Source organism: Bubalus bubalis, chromosome 4 (genome assembly GCF_019923935.1).
Source record: "Bubalus bubalis isolate 160015118507 breed Murrah chromosome 4, NDDB_SH_1, whole genome shotgun sequence".
Lineage (NCBI taxonomy): Eukaryota > Metazoa > Chordata > Mammalia > Artiodactyla > Bovidae > Bubalus > Bubalus bubalis.
Window position 1 is genome coordinate 132,218,513 of NC_059160.1, and position 15,766 is coordinate 132,234,278.

The 15,766-nt window shown below is 39.7% G+C and overlaps 2 protein-coding genes across 5 annotated transcripts in view; both read left to right on the forward strand.

The window, feature by feature from the left end:
* The window catches only part of LOC102400568 (zinc finger protein 33B), a 57,355-nt gene extending 50,037 nt beyond the window's left edge, over positions 1-7,318 (forward strand). Inside the window, exons 6-8 of one of the 4 annotated variants that reach the window (XR_006550737.2) lie at positions 564-651; positions 5,472-5,546; positions 7,224-7,275. Coding sequence is in view for 1 of the 4 variants with exons in the window: in XM_045165531.1 (XP_045021466.1) it covers positions 7,224-7,303 (80 nt within the window). In the remaining 3 variants the exon portion in view is untranslated. Of the gene's footprint in view, positions 1-563; positions 652-5,471; positions 5,547-7,223 lie in introns of all 4 variants that reach the window. The other 3 variants (XR_006550736.2, XR_006550738.2, XM_045165531.1) reach the window with 3 other exon arrangements.
* Positions 7,319-7,878: 560 nt separating this feature from the next.
* ZNF37A (zinc finger protein 37A) overlaps positions 7,879-15,766 on the forward strand; it is a 39,989-nt gene continuing 32,101 nt past the window's right edge. The window contains 2 exon segments of the mRNA XM_045165532.1: positions 7,879-8,333; positions 9,639-9,697. Coding sequence (XP_045021467.1) covers positions 8,291-8,333; positions 9,639-9,697 — 102 coding nt within the window. The 5' untranslated portion in view covers positions 7,879-8,290.

Below are 15,766 nucleotides of genomic sequence, written 5' to 3' on the forward strand. Positions count from 1 at the left end.
CCTAAAACTGGCATGTTGTTTTTTAACTCAATGAGTGTTGAATGAATGTTTGTATTGGATCATGAGTTTAATGTATTTGTTAAGTAAATTAAAGTTGAAGATCCTTGCAAGCTTTGGCAGTGTCTTACAAAGAAACGTAGTCTTATACAATCTAGCCATTGCTTTCCTAGGTGATTACTCAACTTATTTTAAAGCTTACATTAACACAAAAGCCTGCATAAAAATATAGCAGGTTTATTATTTCCAAAATTAGAATTAACCAAGATATCTATCAGTAGGTAAATGGATAAGCAAAGTGTGGCAGATCTATACAATGGAATATTGTTCAGTGATAAATGAGGTGTTAAGTCATTAAAAGTTTTGACGTTAACTTAATAAATGATAGAGGTATAACTGCCTGTAAATGTAGAAAATTGTTACCCCATCCCATTTAAAATGCGCATAAACTCCAGAGATTAACTGATTGATTTTTAAAGAAATTGGCTCACAAGTAAGACTGACAAAGGCTCCAAGTGAAAAGTGAAAGTGTTAGTCACTCTGTTGTGTCCGACTCTTTGCGACAGCATCCATATCCGTCACTGTGACTTCAAGCATATAGAAGGGATATCTTGACATGCTGCACACCACTGAATGCCTAGAAATTTCACTAAGGTAATGAATTTTTTCAGATTTATTTTCCACCATTTGACATGCAAATATATTTCTGCCCTTTTCTCTTTCCCTTTTCCAGTGACTTCCATAAAATGCAAAGCACATATTGGTTTTTCATCCATGGATTGTTGTTAAAATTGGTGTTTCTGTAGGGAGAGGGGGCTGGAATTTTATTTTTGCTATCTTGCTAACTTTCCATTTATCTAGATCTTCGAAAATCTTTCAATGACATTTTAATTGGGCAAGTCTTGTACAAATCTTTCACTTTTCGTTGTAGAAGTATTACAGTTTTGTTAAATTCACTCTTAAGGATTTTTTCTTTTGATGCTATTGCAAATGAGTCTGTTGTCTTAACTTTGGATTGCTCATTGCTAATGTATACAAGTTCCATTGATATTTATATTATTGATCCTGTATCCTTAACTTTACTGAGCTTATTTATTGGTTCTAATATTTTTCAGTGAGTCCCTGAGCATTTTCTACATACAAGGTCAAGCCATCTGCATATAGCCATAGCATTACCTCTTTATTTCCCACTTTATGCCACTTACTGCATTATCTTTCTTAGTTGCCCTGAGACCTGCAGTACAATATTACCTAGAAGTGGTGAGGGTAAGAGCAAATAGAAATGAAAAGAGGATTAGTACAGTCTTTAAAAAAAAAAAAAAAAGAAGAGATATCCCCAGTTCTTTTTCTTAGAACATTTTCTTTTGTAAACTTGTAACTGTAAATGCTTTATCCATCCCTTTGGGATGAATATGAACCTTTTTAAAAGCCTTTTGGCAGTTTTACACCCTTACAATATCTTTCTCAAGGAGCCTTGGAGTTATCTCTTTGAAGTGTACCCTTCCAGGGTGTTTGCACGCCCAATTTCTCAGTTTCTGTAGGAGGGTAGGAGCCTAACTTCTTCTATGGGTGCCTTGCTCCAAGTTGAAAAACTACCTCCTTTCAAATAGATATGAGAAGCTTCAATTAACACAGATGCTCATCCCAATTACCGGATGAATTTAAGGTAAACTATGATAAATGATGGAGAAGGCAATGGCACCCCACTCCAGTACTCTTGCCTGGAAAATCCCATTGATGGAGGACCCTGGTAGGCTGCAGTCCATGGGGTCACTAAGAGTCGGACACAACTGAGCGATTTCACTTTAACTTTTCACTTTCATGCATTGGACAAAGAAATGGCAACCCACTCCAGTGTTCTTGCTTGGAGAATCCCAGGGACGGGGGAGCCTTGTGGGCTGCCGTCTATGAGGTTGCACAGAGTCGGACACGACTGAAGCGACTTAGCAGCAGCAGCAGCATGATAAATGATAGTGTCAAGTCCTCTTACTTAAGGTTTAGTTATTGTTTATCTTGAGAACATGTATGTAATGAGTTGTATCCAATCAGCTTTATAAAAGGGTGCAGTTTCTTTCTGGCTTTGTAATCTCTTAGCAGACTTCCTATAGTGCACATCACATTCTTCTTTTATGATTATTCAGTAATAAAATTCTTTTGTCTTCTACCTTTGTGAAGAGACTTTCGTGTTGGGAGAAACTTTCAATTATATTTCTTCAGCAATTTTGATAAGAATGGGATGAGTCTGGTAGTTCCTGATTTGAGCAGATCAGCTGAAAGTCTTGGCCACACAACAATCAGATAGAAGACCCTAAATTATAAATACTCTTCCTCCTAGCCCTCTGTTCTTTTGGAATACTATCTAAACAAACCACCCAAATTCAAGATTTTACTTTTGAATAATTATGGGTAATAATTATTACCCAGATCTCATCATGATCACTGGATAATTGGAAAATATGGGGAAGCCAGTAATGTTGCCTGCTGGTCTCTTTTAAAAACAGTTAATATCCGTCTGTCGCATTTGGAATTGGCACACATAGGAGATTCCAGTCCTGCAGTAGCCAGAGGACAATTGTTTTGCAGAGGTTCTTAGAAGGGAGTCTATCCCAGTAAATGTCTTGCTGATATTTATGGGATGAATATAATTCTAACCATTCCAAGAGGAAATTTAAAAATTATTTGGATAACTAGAAGAAATTGTTGAAAAAATTAAAGGGAAAATGCAAGACAAATACATTTTCTCTCTCATAGAACCCTGCTTCTCCTCACTTTGTTTGTCCCTGCTCCTCCTGCTTTTCCTGGATGTCTTTGCCCCTCCATGCCTCAGACTGACTCGGGGGAAAGGGAGGTGATAATCTTTCAGATGGGTGGTTCCCATCTAGGCACAGCTTCTTTGCTGCTAAGTCGCTTCAGTCATGTCCGACTCTGTGCGACCCCAGAGATGACAGCCCACCAGGCTCCTCCGACCCTGGGATTCTCCAGGCAAGAACACTGGAGTGGGTTGCCATTTCCTTCTCCAATGCATGAAAGTGAAAAGTGAAAGTGAAGTCGCTCAGTCATGTCCGACTCTTCACAACCCCATGGACTGCAGCCTACCAGGCTCCTCCGTCCATGGGATTTTCCAGGCAAGAGTACTGGAGTGGGGTGCCATTGCCTTCTCCAACAGCTTCTTTAACTGGTAATAAATTACCTGCTCAATTTGAGAACACAGTTAATGTACTTTATGGCCTAGACTGAGTCCACTTCATGTCTTAGATGAGGTGACTCCTTCAGGAGTCCCTTATGCTCCACACACTGCATAGCTATTAATAGAAAGCCAGAAATGATAAAGCATCATGGGAAGATTAAGAGATCTGCATGGAAGGCAACAGGGAGAGTAGCTATACTAGTCACTTGGAAAAAAGCAAAGAAACAAGGCATTGAAATAATGTAAACACAGGAAGGGAAACTAAAGTGCCCTGGTTACAATTTTTTGTGGGGTTTTTTTTTTGGTCTCAGTGTGAAGGAAGCCAGCTAGTCTATTTGGGTCACCAGCAGCACCAATGCCATTGAGAAGCTACTCAGGATGCCCATGTAATTCAAATGCCTTTCTTATCAGCTGATGTTTCTTATTTAAAGGCTTCTTTCCTCTATGCCCCAGAAATTTGCAAAAGTACACCTCAGGGTGTATTCAGTTTACAGCCCACACATAGGAATATATACTGATTATTAGATGAAATTGAGCAACTGCGTGGAATTCTGAAATTAGGAGATTTTGCTCCTTTGGTAGAGCAATCACATTGGGGTCTGGAAGATCACAACATCAGGGGAAGCTATCTGGCACCCCACCCCTCATAACTATGGAGTAACCAAGGCAGTTTCAAACTCAGAGAAGGGTTGCTGAAAGCTATACTTGAAGCCTTTCCACAAATGTTGAGCTGGGTAATGTTGCAGCAATGTACCTAGAAGACATGGGGGTCCCCCATCGATTTCCATCAGTGGTTTGCTGACGCTTTCTCAGAACTCCCTGGTTGGAACCTGGGGTCAGATCAAAATATGCTCTAATTTTAGCAATCTTCGTTTTGACTCTCTTGCCAACTATCCACATCCAAATTAAGAGAAAGTGGTAGGATGACAAGAATAGACAGTCAAATCTGAGCAGCAGGTACTCAATGTAGGGATAATCTAGAGAAAGACATCCAAGAAAAGAAATTGAAGACTTCTGTGTTGGCTGATCAGAACTCTTTACTAAAGGGAGAAATCCCTACTCTGGTCAACTCATGAAGGGATCAGAGGAGGCAGGGTCTGGAGGAGGCAGGGACTGACTACAGGGACAAGAGAATCAGGATGGAGAAGAACAAAACCTCCAGCTGGGAAATCTTGGCTAACAGCTCAAAGTGGATAGATTGAGAGACTCTGAGGTGGGAAATGGTGAACCATATGTGTCAGTAACTTTTCCTCAGCCTAATCTCTTTGCCGCCTCTGATAAAGTTCTGCTTCTCCTTCAGTTTCCTCAGGAATTTCTTGTTTTAGTATTTTGCATCAGTCTACTTATTCCTTTTCCTGTACAATTCACATGCATTTAGGTCCTCTAACTAAGGAACTTGTGTTCTTGGTTTCTCCCAATCCTTCTATAAACCTGTTGAGGAGAGACCTGTTGTGCAACTAAAAGGCTACCATATTCTCTACTCTGGATGGAATATCCATGGAGCTTATTGAGGAAAAGACACCTGATTTGATCACACTGTGCCCTTTGAAAGAAAAAGAGGTATGGCAGAGAGGGGCATTTTCACACCATGCAGGGCAAGCACATCAATGCATCATGCTGGGTCTAGGAAATGATGTTTTCTTTTCCTTCTATGCAATACGGAGAGGTTTTCTGAATTGGAAGATTTTATTTTTATTTATATCTCCCCAATAGTGGACATCTTTGTCTTGTTCCTATAATTAGGAGGAAAACATTCAATCTTCAATCCTCAAATAGGATATTGTTGTTGCTTAGTCAATAAGTCATATCTGACTCTTTGCGACCCCACGGACTGTAGCCCACCAGGCTCCTCTGTCCATGGGATTTCCCAGTCAAGAATACTGGGGTGGGTTGCCATTTCCTCCTCCAGGGGAACTAGTACTATCAGATCAGATCAGATCACTCACTCAGTCGGTCACTCAGTCGTGTCCAGCTCTTTTTCGACCCCATGAATTGCAGCACACCAGGCCTCCCTGTCCATCGAAAGAGATAAAATAATGTTTTTGTTTAACAGGAATTCAGATTGAGATATAGTAATTGAAGCAGAATCTGTAAATACCCTCTACACCATCATCATTCTTTCAGCTCAAATGACCTAATGTAGTACTGGCAGAGTATTTTCTGATTCCAAAGTTGCAATCACAATTTCAAGTGCCAAGATAAAGTCCACTGCAACAACAAAAATAGCTTCACTTATGATTACAGAGGTTATCAGTGTTTTAATAGCCTCATTATTTTTTTTTTTCAGCATAGCCATGGGTGCAAGCAATTACAATGTGGAAAATACATATTTCCCCTTGCTTCTACACTGCTTTTGATGGAGGTAATACAAATACAAATTTTGGTGGATGTTTACATAAAGGTGAAAACATGTTTATTCCAAGGATAAACAAAGCATGAAAGATTATGTGGAAGATGTTGATTGTCCGGCCACATTCTTCATAGTACTTGCTATTCAGATAGATGATACTTTTTATATTGATGTTGAAGTAATTGACATGAAGTTGTTCTCTTACTTCAGCATTTATATTATTAACATTTGAATTGAGTTATTAAAGGACTTTGTGATTTTTGTTGGCAGTCAGTATTCTTCATTTCTCTTGCATTCAGAAGCTCATTGACACTCTTTTAACAAATACAGCTGGAAGAGTTCTCAGTTAATATTTAAAGCACTGAAATATTTAATCCTCCAGAAAAGGCCCCAAGTTCTTATTTAACCTTTTAAATATTCCATTAAATGAAGCCAATTTGCTTATTTTTTGTTTGTAGTTTTCAGTATCTGTAACAATAGAATTATGGAAATTGAGAGAAGAACAATTTCTCCTCTTTCAATAATGATTATAAAATGATCAGGTGGTAATCATTAGTGTGCTTGCTATGACTGTATTTAGAAATGTTTCATCTCTTAATTTGCTTTTTTAAATGGATGTTACTAACTGCTTGTCTAGCATAAGGACAAGTGAAAGTATCATTTATAGTGTTAAAAGGGAACAGAAAAAACTGACAAAAAGTTTTTTTGTTAGTGGACATATTAAAAAATTATTAATCAAAGAGATCCAATATGATCCTGAAGAGTGGAAAAGGCAAGTTGTGCCATGAATGATGGTCTTATGTGTTTAACGAATCAAATTGAAGAGAAGTTCCCAGAGTTGTTAACTTTATGCCATTATATCCATTCATAAAGCTAAATGTGTTTTCTCATTAATGAATGTCCAAAGGATGAAATAAGTGAGATACAACTACAAAATAAGTAACATATAATGAAAATGGAACCATGTAAATGGACAGTCTCTGGAATAAATAATGTAACTCAATTCTTCAAAACAAGGAATTGTTAAGGAGAGCCAATATTATCATAGAAATTTAATTGATGAGAGATACATAATTTAGATACTTAAAATTTATTTCAGATGAACAATGAATAAAAGAGTGTCTCATGACTTGTACTTTATTTGCTAAATCTGGCAATTCTACCCAATGTACAAAATTGCAGAGCCTTTTTTTTTTCAACTGAAGTATAGTTGATTTACAGTGTTACTTTCAAATGTATAGCAAATTGATCCAGTTACATATGTATGTATATATATATACATGGGCTACCCTGGTGGCTCAGCCGGTAATAAATTTGACTGCAATGTGGGAGACCTGGGTTTGATCCCTGGGTTGGGAAGATCCCCTGGAGGAGGGCATAGCAACCCACTCCAGTATTCTTGCCTGGAGAATCCCCATGCACAGGGGAGCCTGGCGGCCTGCAGCCCATAGGGTCGCAAAGAGTTGGACACGACTGAGTGACTAAGCTCACCCATATATATACTTTTTCTGATTTTTTCCATTTTAGGTTATTACAAGATACTAAATATAGTTCCCTGTGCTATACAGTAGGTCATTGTTGATCAATTTTATATGCAGTTTATTTATTTTATATATAGTAATCCAAAATTCCTAATTTATCCCTTTCCCCTCTTCCTCTTGAGTAACCATAAGTTTGTTTCTATCGCAGACCCTATCCTAATTGAGATGGGAGAAATATCAACAACCTCAGACATGCAGAAAGTGAAGAGGAACTACAGAGCCTTTTGATGAGGGTGAAAGAGGAAAGTGACAAAACTGGTTTGAAGATCAATATTCAAAAAACAAAGATCGTGGCATCCAATCCCATCACTTCATAGCAAATAGAACGAGAATTTTATTTTCTTTTTTCTTGGGCTCCAAAATCCCTGGGGACAGTGACTGCAGTTAAAAGACACGTGTCCCTTGGAAGGAAAGCTATGACAAACCTAGACAGCGTATTAAAAAGCAGAGACAACACTTTACCAACAAAGGTCCATACAGTCAAAAACTGGTTTTTCCTAATAGTCATGTACAGATGTGAGAGCTGGACCATAAAGAAGGCTAAACTCGGAAGAATTGATGCTTTCGAATTGTGGTGCTGGAAAAGACTCCTGAGATTCCTTTGGACTGCAAGGACATCAAACCAGTCAATTCTAAAGGAAATCAACCTGAATATTCATTGGAAAGACTGTTGCTGAAGCTTCAATACTTTGGCCACGTGATTGGAAGAGCCTGCTCATTGGCAAAGACCCTGGTGCTGGGAAAGATTGAAGGCAAAACGGAGAAGGTGGCGGAAGAGGATGAGATGGTTAGATAGTATCACCGACTCAACGGGACATGCATTTGAGCAAACTATAGGAGATAATGAAGCACAGGGAAGCCTGGCGTGCTGCAGTTCATGGAGTCGCAAAGAGTCAGACATGACTTACCGACTGAACAATAACAGGCTTTCAAGAAATGTACTGTGCCTTTTCTGGGACAGGACACGGCGGTCGCTATGGCCTTCTGCGCATGTGCGCTCCCTCCTCCCCCTCCTCTCCCTGCTAGCCTGCAGGTTCAGGGATGCAGCTGCAGTCTCGCGAGGAGAGGATTCCGGAGCTTCAGGCTTGTGGACCCGACTGCTGAGGAGCAGGACGGTTCGGTGTAGCCCCGCAGAGTTGAGACAGGCGACCGGGGGGCGGGTGAAGGAGGAAACGGCTTTGTCTCCAGACTCGGTGTGGCTCTGACTCCGTTTTTATGCTCCTGGTGAGGACCAGCACGTCCCAGCGCTTGTTACCAGGTGAAGCTTGTTTTTCTCATTTCCAAGGTGCGGGGTGGTCCGAGATCTTGGAAGACCGCGCAGAAACTGGCTTTCGGGCTCCCAGTAGATGTGCACTTTTCTTCTCTGCGAAGAAACTGGATTTTTTTTCCCCCCACTCAGGGCCTCGCCTAACCGCCTGTGGTCAGCTTTGCCTATGCCCTCAGTAACCCTAGTTGGCTTTTACAGGAGGTCCCGCTTAAATTCCAGGAGCTTTAGATCTGGGACAAATATGAATAGCTTTTTGTGGAGTAGAAAGGGTGATTCCGGGAGCAGGAGTCTCTAGCAGGACAGTCAGTTCGCTTGGGACCTCAGAGGAGCAGACTTTGGTCCTCCTGCTGGACCAGGTGGTAGTGATGGTGGAAACCTTGGGCCAACTTTCTGGACAAAAGGAACAGAAGGTACTCCTTCCTGGGAGGTTGTGAAGGCATCCTGTGGAAGGAAGAGCTGACCAGCCTCAGGGGAGGGAGTTTACCTTCTTGCACCCTTCACTCTTTACTCCACTTGTATTCTGAGCTGCTCCTGCACTCAGCACAGCTAGAGAATACCTGATGTCCCTTGTCCTGAGCTTGCAGAATCAGAGATGGTGCTGCAAGACAGAGGTCGTTACGACTTGGACTTAAGACAGGTCTATTTATGTGTTACTTAAAGCATGGAGTTGGGTTCGGGTGGGCAGGAAGTGGGTAAAAAAGTGGTTAGTTTACAATCCTACATTTTGTTATGATAGAATCAAGGACAGCCATGGAGTCTCTTGATGGTCCAGGGAGGTCTTTTCTGCCTTAATAACACAGAAATCAAAACCAGTTTATTGTTTTTAATTAAAAAATACTGTTGAGACCCGAAACCAAATTAAGAGTAAACTCTTTTTTCCCCTTCCAAAAATACCCCATCCTTTTTTTTTCAGAACACTGTTGAGATTTTTCTGGTTTGTAATGAACATTATAAATTTTGTGCTGAATATTTTTGCTCAGCATCAGTTTTAATGTTCTAATCTTGGCTTTTCCTAATTGGCTTAATTAGTTTAATGTGTTGTTCACATTTTCTGTATGTTAGAGCATACACTGTTAACAAATGAGCAGAAAACAAATGCTTTTACATTTGAAAACTAGCTTGTCTAAGTATTACATTATCATACCAGAGTCATGCATGGACATGGAGTGCCCCCTCCCTTACTGTTATCCTTTCTGCCCCTTCTCAAGGCATCTCCCATTCTAAGATGTTATGCCAGCTACTAGGGTGGAGCTTTTTAGGCAGGTGATATCACTCATGACCCTCCTTCTTTCTCAGGTGTACTCTCTCAGCTCTCTACATTTCTCCAGAAGCAACAGATAATGATCACATCGCAGGTGAGTTGTTTAATTTATGCACAGTTTTGATTATTTGAAGTTTATACCATGTCTATACATTCATCTGAAATAGCAGAAATAAATGTTAACATCAGGGAAAATATAGAGCACAAGTCAGCAAATTACAGCCCATGGGCCAAATGAGGCATGCAGCCTGGTTTTTTATTGCCCACACACTAAGAATTTTTAGATGATTGAGAAACAAATCAAGAGTAATAGTCTGTGATGTGAAAATTGTGTGAAATTCAAATCTCAGTGTCTGTAAAATTTTTACTGAGACACAGCTATGTTCTTTTATTTATGGCTGTGACTGCCTTCAGATTACAAGGGCAGAGTTTAGTGATTGTGACAGAAAGCTCACAGACCTGAAATACTTACTATGAGCATTTACTGAAAATGTTTGCTGACCTCTGATTTAGAAGAGCAGATCAGTAGTAGGAAAGAGATGCCATGTAGGTAAATGCAGATCCTATGATATTATTGAGCTGTGAAACTGAGCCATTAAAAAAAATTTTTTTTGATAGACTTCATTATGTGATGTTGTGAACCTTCTTGTGACAGTCTTGCAGTTGCATAAAGAAGTGGTTGGAATAAAGGGAATGACTCTTGTCTATTCCACGGGAAAAGTTAAGTGATGTCAGAAGAAAATACGTGATAAATAATTCAAGTGAATTACAGCCAGCTTTACGACTCATGGTTTTTCAAAGAAGAGACAATCTGCATAGACCAGGTGACCTAGGTTATTTAGTAGGAGGAGGCAGGCTTTGTGACAATCCTGAGGGCTTGGCAAAATCTAAATCTTTGTAGAGTCTGGCAAGGGATTCTTCTTTTTTAATTTTGGTAAAATACGCATAGCATAAAATTCACATATCAGCCGTTTTAAAATGCAGAATTTAGTGGCGTTTTGTATATTAATGATGTTGTGCAACCATGACCACCACCTACTTTAAGAATATTTTCTTCATATCAAAAGGAGACCCCATACTGTTGTTTAAGTCTCTAAGTCCTGTCTGACTCTTTGCAACCCCATGTACTGCAGCCCACCAGGCTCCTCTGTCTGTGGGATTTTCCAGGCAAGAATACTGGAGTGGTTGCTATTTCCTACTCCAGGTGATCTTCCCAACCCAGAGATCGAACCTGAATCTCCTTCATTGGCAGATGGATTCTTTACCACTGAGCTACCAGCAAATCCTAGTAAGCAGTACCATCACTTAATAAACAGCTACTCCCCATTCCCCCCAGCCCCTAGCTACTGTTAATCTATTTTCTTCTTATGGGTTTGCCTATTCTGGATAGCTCATATAAATGGAATCATGTAGCCTTCTGGGTGTGACTTCTTTCACTTAGTGTGTTTTCAGGACCCTTCCATGTTGTAATTTGTATCATTACTTCATCACTTCTATGACCAAATAAATATTCCATTGTCTATACTACCTTTTGTTTATCTATCATTTCATGGGCATTTGGGGGTGACTCCATGTTTGGTTATTGAGAACAGTGCTGTGAGCATTCATGTACAAGTTTTTGTGTGAAGACCTATTTTCAGTTCTTTCCTAGGAGTGAAATTGATGGATCATGTGATAATTCTGTGTTTAACTTATTTTGAAACTGGCAAACTGTGTTGCACAGCAAGGCAAGTCCCTTGCCAAGTCCATATGAATTTTATGTTAGCTTGTCTATTTCCACACAAAAAGGCTGTTGCGATTTTGGTAAGGATTGCATTGAATCTATAGACCACTTTGGGAAATAGTGCCACTTTAAGAATATTAAGTCATGAGTATCTATGAACTTGAGATGTTTTTCCAATAAGTTAGATTTTCTATTTTGTAGTGTTCAGAGTACAGATCTTACATGTTTGCTTAAATTTACTATTAAGTGGTCTTTTAGGTGATGTTGTAAATGGAAGTCTTTTCTTAGTTCCCTTTTTGATTGCTTATTGATGGTACGTAGAAATACAACTGATTTTTTGAGTGTTGAGCTTATACCCTGTTTTGCTGAATTTGTTCACAAGTTCTAATAGTTGCTTTGTAGATTCTTTAGAATTGTCTATATATGCAGTCATATCATCTGCACATAGAGATAGTTTCATTCTTCCATCCAGTTTGAATACCTTTTGTTTATCTATTTTTTGCCTAATTGCTCTGGCTAGAATTTCTAGTGCAGAGTTGAATATAAGTGGCCAAAGCAGGCATCCTTGTTTTTGTTCTGTTTTACCATCTTAAGTTTATTCATGTTATGCTACAATCAACCTCCAAAATATTTTCATCTTATAAAACAGAAACACTGCACCCATTAAACAAAAACTCCCCATTCCTCTCTGCTCCCTGACCAGTGAAAGCCTCCATTCTACTTTATGTTTCTATGAATTTGACTACTCTTTCATACTTCATGGAAGTGAAAGCATAAAGGACTTGTCTTTTTGTGACTGGCTTCTTTTACTTAGCATAATTCTCAGGGTTCATCCATATTGTATGTGCGTGTATATATATCACATTTTTGTTTATTCAGTCATCTGTTGATGGACATTTGCTTCTGCCTTTTGGCTGCTGTGCATAATGCTTTTATGAACATGGATGTACAAACATGTCTTGAGATTCTACTTTCAGTTCTTTTCAATAAACGCCAAGAAGTGGTATTGCTGGGTCATATGGTAATTCAATTTTTTTTTTGAAGAACACCATAATGTTCCTCACAGCAGCTGCACCCTTTTACATTCCCACCAGCACATATTATTTTCAGGTTTTTTAAATAGCAGCTCTCATAATAGGTGTGGGTAATATTTGATAGTGGTTTTGATTAGCATTTCTCTAATGATTAGTGATTTTGAGCATATTTTCATAAACTAGTTAACTAATTGTATACATTCGTTGGAGAAATGTCTGTTCAAGTCCATTGTCTATTTAAAAATTCTGTTGTTGTTATTGAGTTGTAGGCATTCTCCTCAAACAGCCCCAAAACAGATCAAAACACAGTTCTTTGAAAATAATAGGTATATCTTACTGTGCTTTGCAGATTTTTTTAAAATAAATTGAAGTTTTGTGGCAATTCTGCATTAAGAAATTCTATTGTGATATTTTTGCAAGACCATTTGCTTACTTCTTAATAACATTCAACATTTCAAACTTTTTCATTATTATTGGGTTCACCAAAAAGTTCATTCAGGTTTTTCCATTACCTCTTATGGAAAAACCCAAATGAACTTCTTGGTTAACCCAGTAGTAAAATGGCTGTCTGAGGAGGTCTTACAAATAGCTGTGAAAAGAAGGGACGCGAAAAGCAAAGGAGAAAAGAAGAGATACCCATTTGAAAGGAGAGTTCCAAAGAATAGCAAGGAGAGATAAGAAAGCCTTCCTCAGCAATCAATGCAAAGAAATAGAGAAAACAATAGAAAGGGAAAGACTAAAGATCTCTTTAAGAAAATTAGAGATACCAAGGGAACATTTCAAGCACAGATGGGCTCAATAAAGGACAGAAATGGTAGGGACCTAACAGGAGCAGAAGATATTAAGAAGAGGTGGCAAGAATACACAGAAGAACTGTATAAAAAAGATCTTCATGACCCAATCACGATGGTGTGATCACTCACCTAGAGCCAGACATCCTGGAATGTGAAGTCAAGTGGGCCTTAGGAAGCATCACTATGAACAAAGCTAGTGGAGGTGATGGAATTCCAGTTGAGCTATTCCAAATCCTGGAAGATGATGCTGTGCAAGTGCCACACTCAATATGCCAGCAAATTTGGAAAACTCAGCAGTGGCCACAGGACTGGAAAAGGTCAGTTTTCATTCCAATCCCAAAGAAAGGCAACGCTAAAAAATGCTCAAACTACCACACAATCACACTCATCTCACACGCTAGTAAAGTAATGCTCAAAATTCTCCAAGCCAGGCTTCGCAATACATGAACCATGAACTTCCAGATGTTCAAGCTGGTTTTAGAAAAGGCAGGGGAACCAGAGATCAAATTGCCAACATCTGCTGGATCATCAAAAAAGCAAGAGAGTTCCAGAAAAACATCTATTTCTGCTTTATTGACTATGCCAAAGCCTTTGACTGTGTGGATCACAATCAACTGTGGAAAATTCTTCAAGAGATGGGAATACCAGACCACCTGACCTGCCTCCTGAGAAACCTGTATGCAGGTCAGGAAGCAACAGTCAGAACTGGACATGGAACAACAGACTGGTTCCAAATAGGAAAAGGAGTACGTCAAGGCTGTATATTGTCACCCTGCTTCTTTAACTTATATGCAGATTACATCATGAGAAATGCTGGGCTGAATGAAGCACAAGCTGGAATCAAGATTGCTGGGAGAAATATCAATAACCTCAGATATGCAGATGACACCACCCTATGGCAGAAAGTAAAGAACTAAAGAGCATCTTGATGAAAGTGAAAGTGGAGAGTGAAAAAGTTGGCTTAAAGCTCAACATTCAGAAAACTAAGATCATGGCATCCGGTCCCATCACTTCATGGGAAATAGATGGGGAAACAGTGGCTGACTTTTTTTTTTTCTGGACTCCAAAATCACTGCAGGTGGTGACTGCAGCCATGAAATTAAAAGACACTTACTCCTTGGAAGGAAAGTTATGACCAACCTAGACAGCATATTAAAAAACAGAGATATTACTTTGTCCACAGAGGTCCGTCTAGTCAAGGCTATGGTTTTTCCAGTGGTCATGTATGGATGTGAGAGTTGAAATATAAAGAAAGCTGAGCACTGAAGAATTGATGCTTTTGAACTGCGGTGTTGGAGAAGACTCTCGAGAGTCCCTTGGACTGCAAGGAGATCTAACCAGTCCATCCTAAAGGAGATCAGTCCTGGGTATTCATTGGTAGGACTGATGTTGAAGCTGCAACTCCCATACTTTGGCCACCTGATGTGAAGAGCTGACTCATTTGAATAGACCCTGATGCTGGGGAAGATTGAGGGCAGGAGGAGAAGGGGACGACAGTGGATGAGATGTTTGGATGGCATCACCGACTCGATGGACATGGGTTTGGGTGGACTCCGGGAGTTGGTGATGGACAGGGAAGCCTGGTGTGCTCTAGTTCATGGGGTCGCAAAGAGTCAGACACAACTGAGCAACTGAACTGAACTGAATACTATATTTGTTAAGGTGATCTGTGATCAGTGACCTCTGATGTTACAACTACAAAAAGACCATGACTTGCTGAAGGCTCCGATAATAGTTCAATTCAGTCACTCAGTTGCGTCCAACTCTTTATGACCCCATCAACTGCAGCATACCAGGCTTCCCTGTCAATCACCAACTCCTGGAGCTTGCTCAAACTTATGTCCATTGAGTCGGTGATGCCATCCAACCATCTCACCCTCTGTCATCCCCTTCTCCTCCTGCCTTCAGTCTTTCCCAGCATCAGGGTCTTCTCCAATGAGTCAGTTCTTCACATCTGATGGTCAAAGTATTGGAGCTTCAGCTTCAGCATCAGTCCTTGCAATGAATATTCAGGACTGATTTTTCTTAGGATGGACTGTTTGGATCTCCTTTCAGTTCAAGGGACTCTAAAGAGTGTTCTCCAACACCACAATTCAAAAACATCAATTCTTTGGCTCTCAGCTTTCTTTATAGTCCCAACACACATCCATACATGACTACATGAAAAACCATAGCTTTGACTAGACGGATCTTTGTTGACAGTATCTCTGCTTTTAATATGCTATATAGGTTGGTCATAGCTTTTCTCCCAAGGAACAAGCATCTTGATTTCATGGCTGCAGTCACCATCCGCATTGATTTCAGAGCTCAAAAAAATAAAATCTCTCATTGTTTCTCCATCTATTTGCCATGAAGTGATGGGACTGGAAAAGGTCAGTTTTCATTCCAATCCCAAAGTAAGGCAGTGCCAAAGAAATGCTCAAACTACCACACAATTGCGCTCATCTCACACGCTAGCAAAGTAATGCTCCAAGTTCTCCAAGCCAGGCTTCAACACTACGTGAACCTCCAGATGTTCAAGCTGGATTTAGAAAAGGCAGAGGAGCTAGAGATCACATTCCTAACATCCACTAGATCGTTGAAAAAGCAAGAGTTCCAGAAAAACATCTACT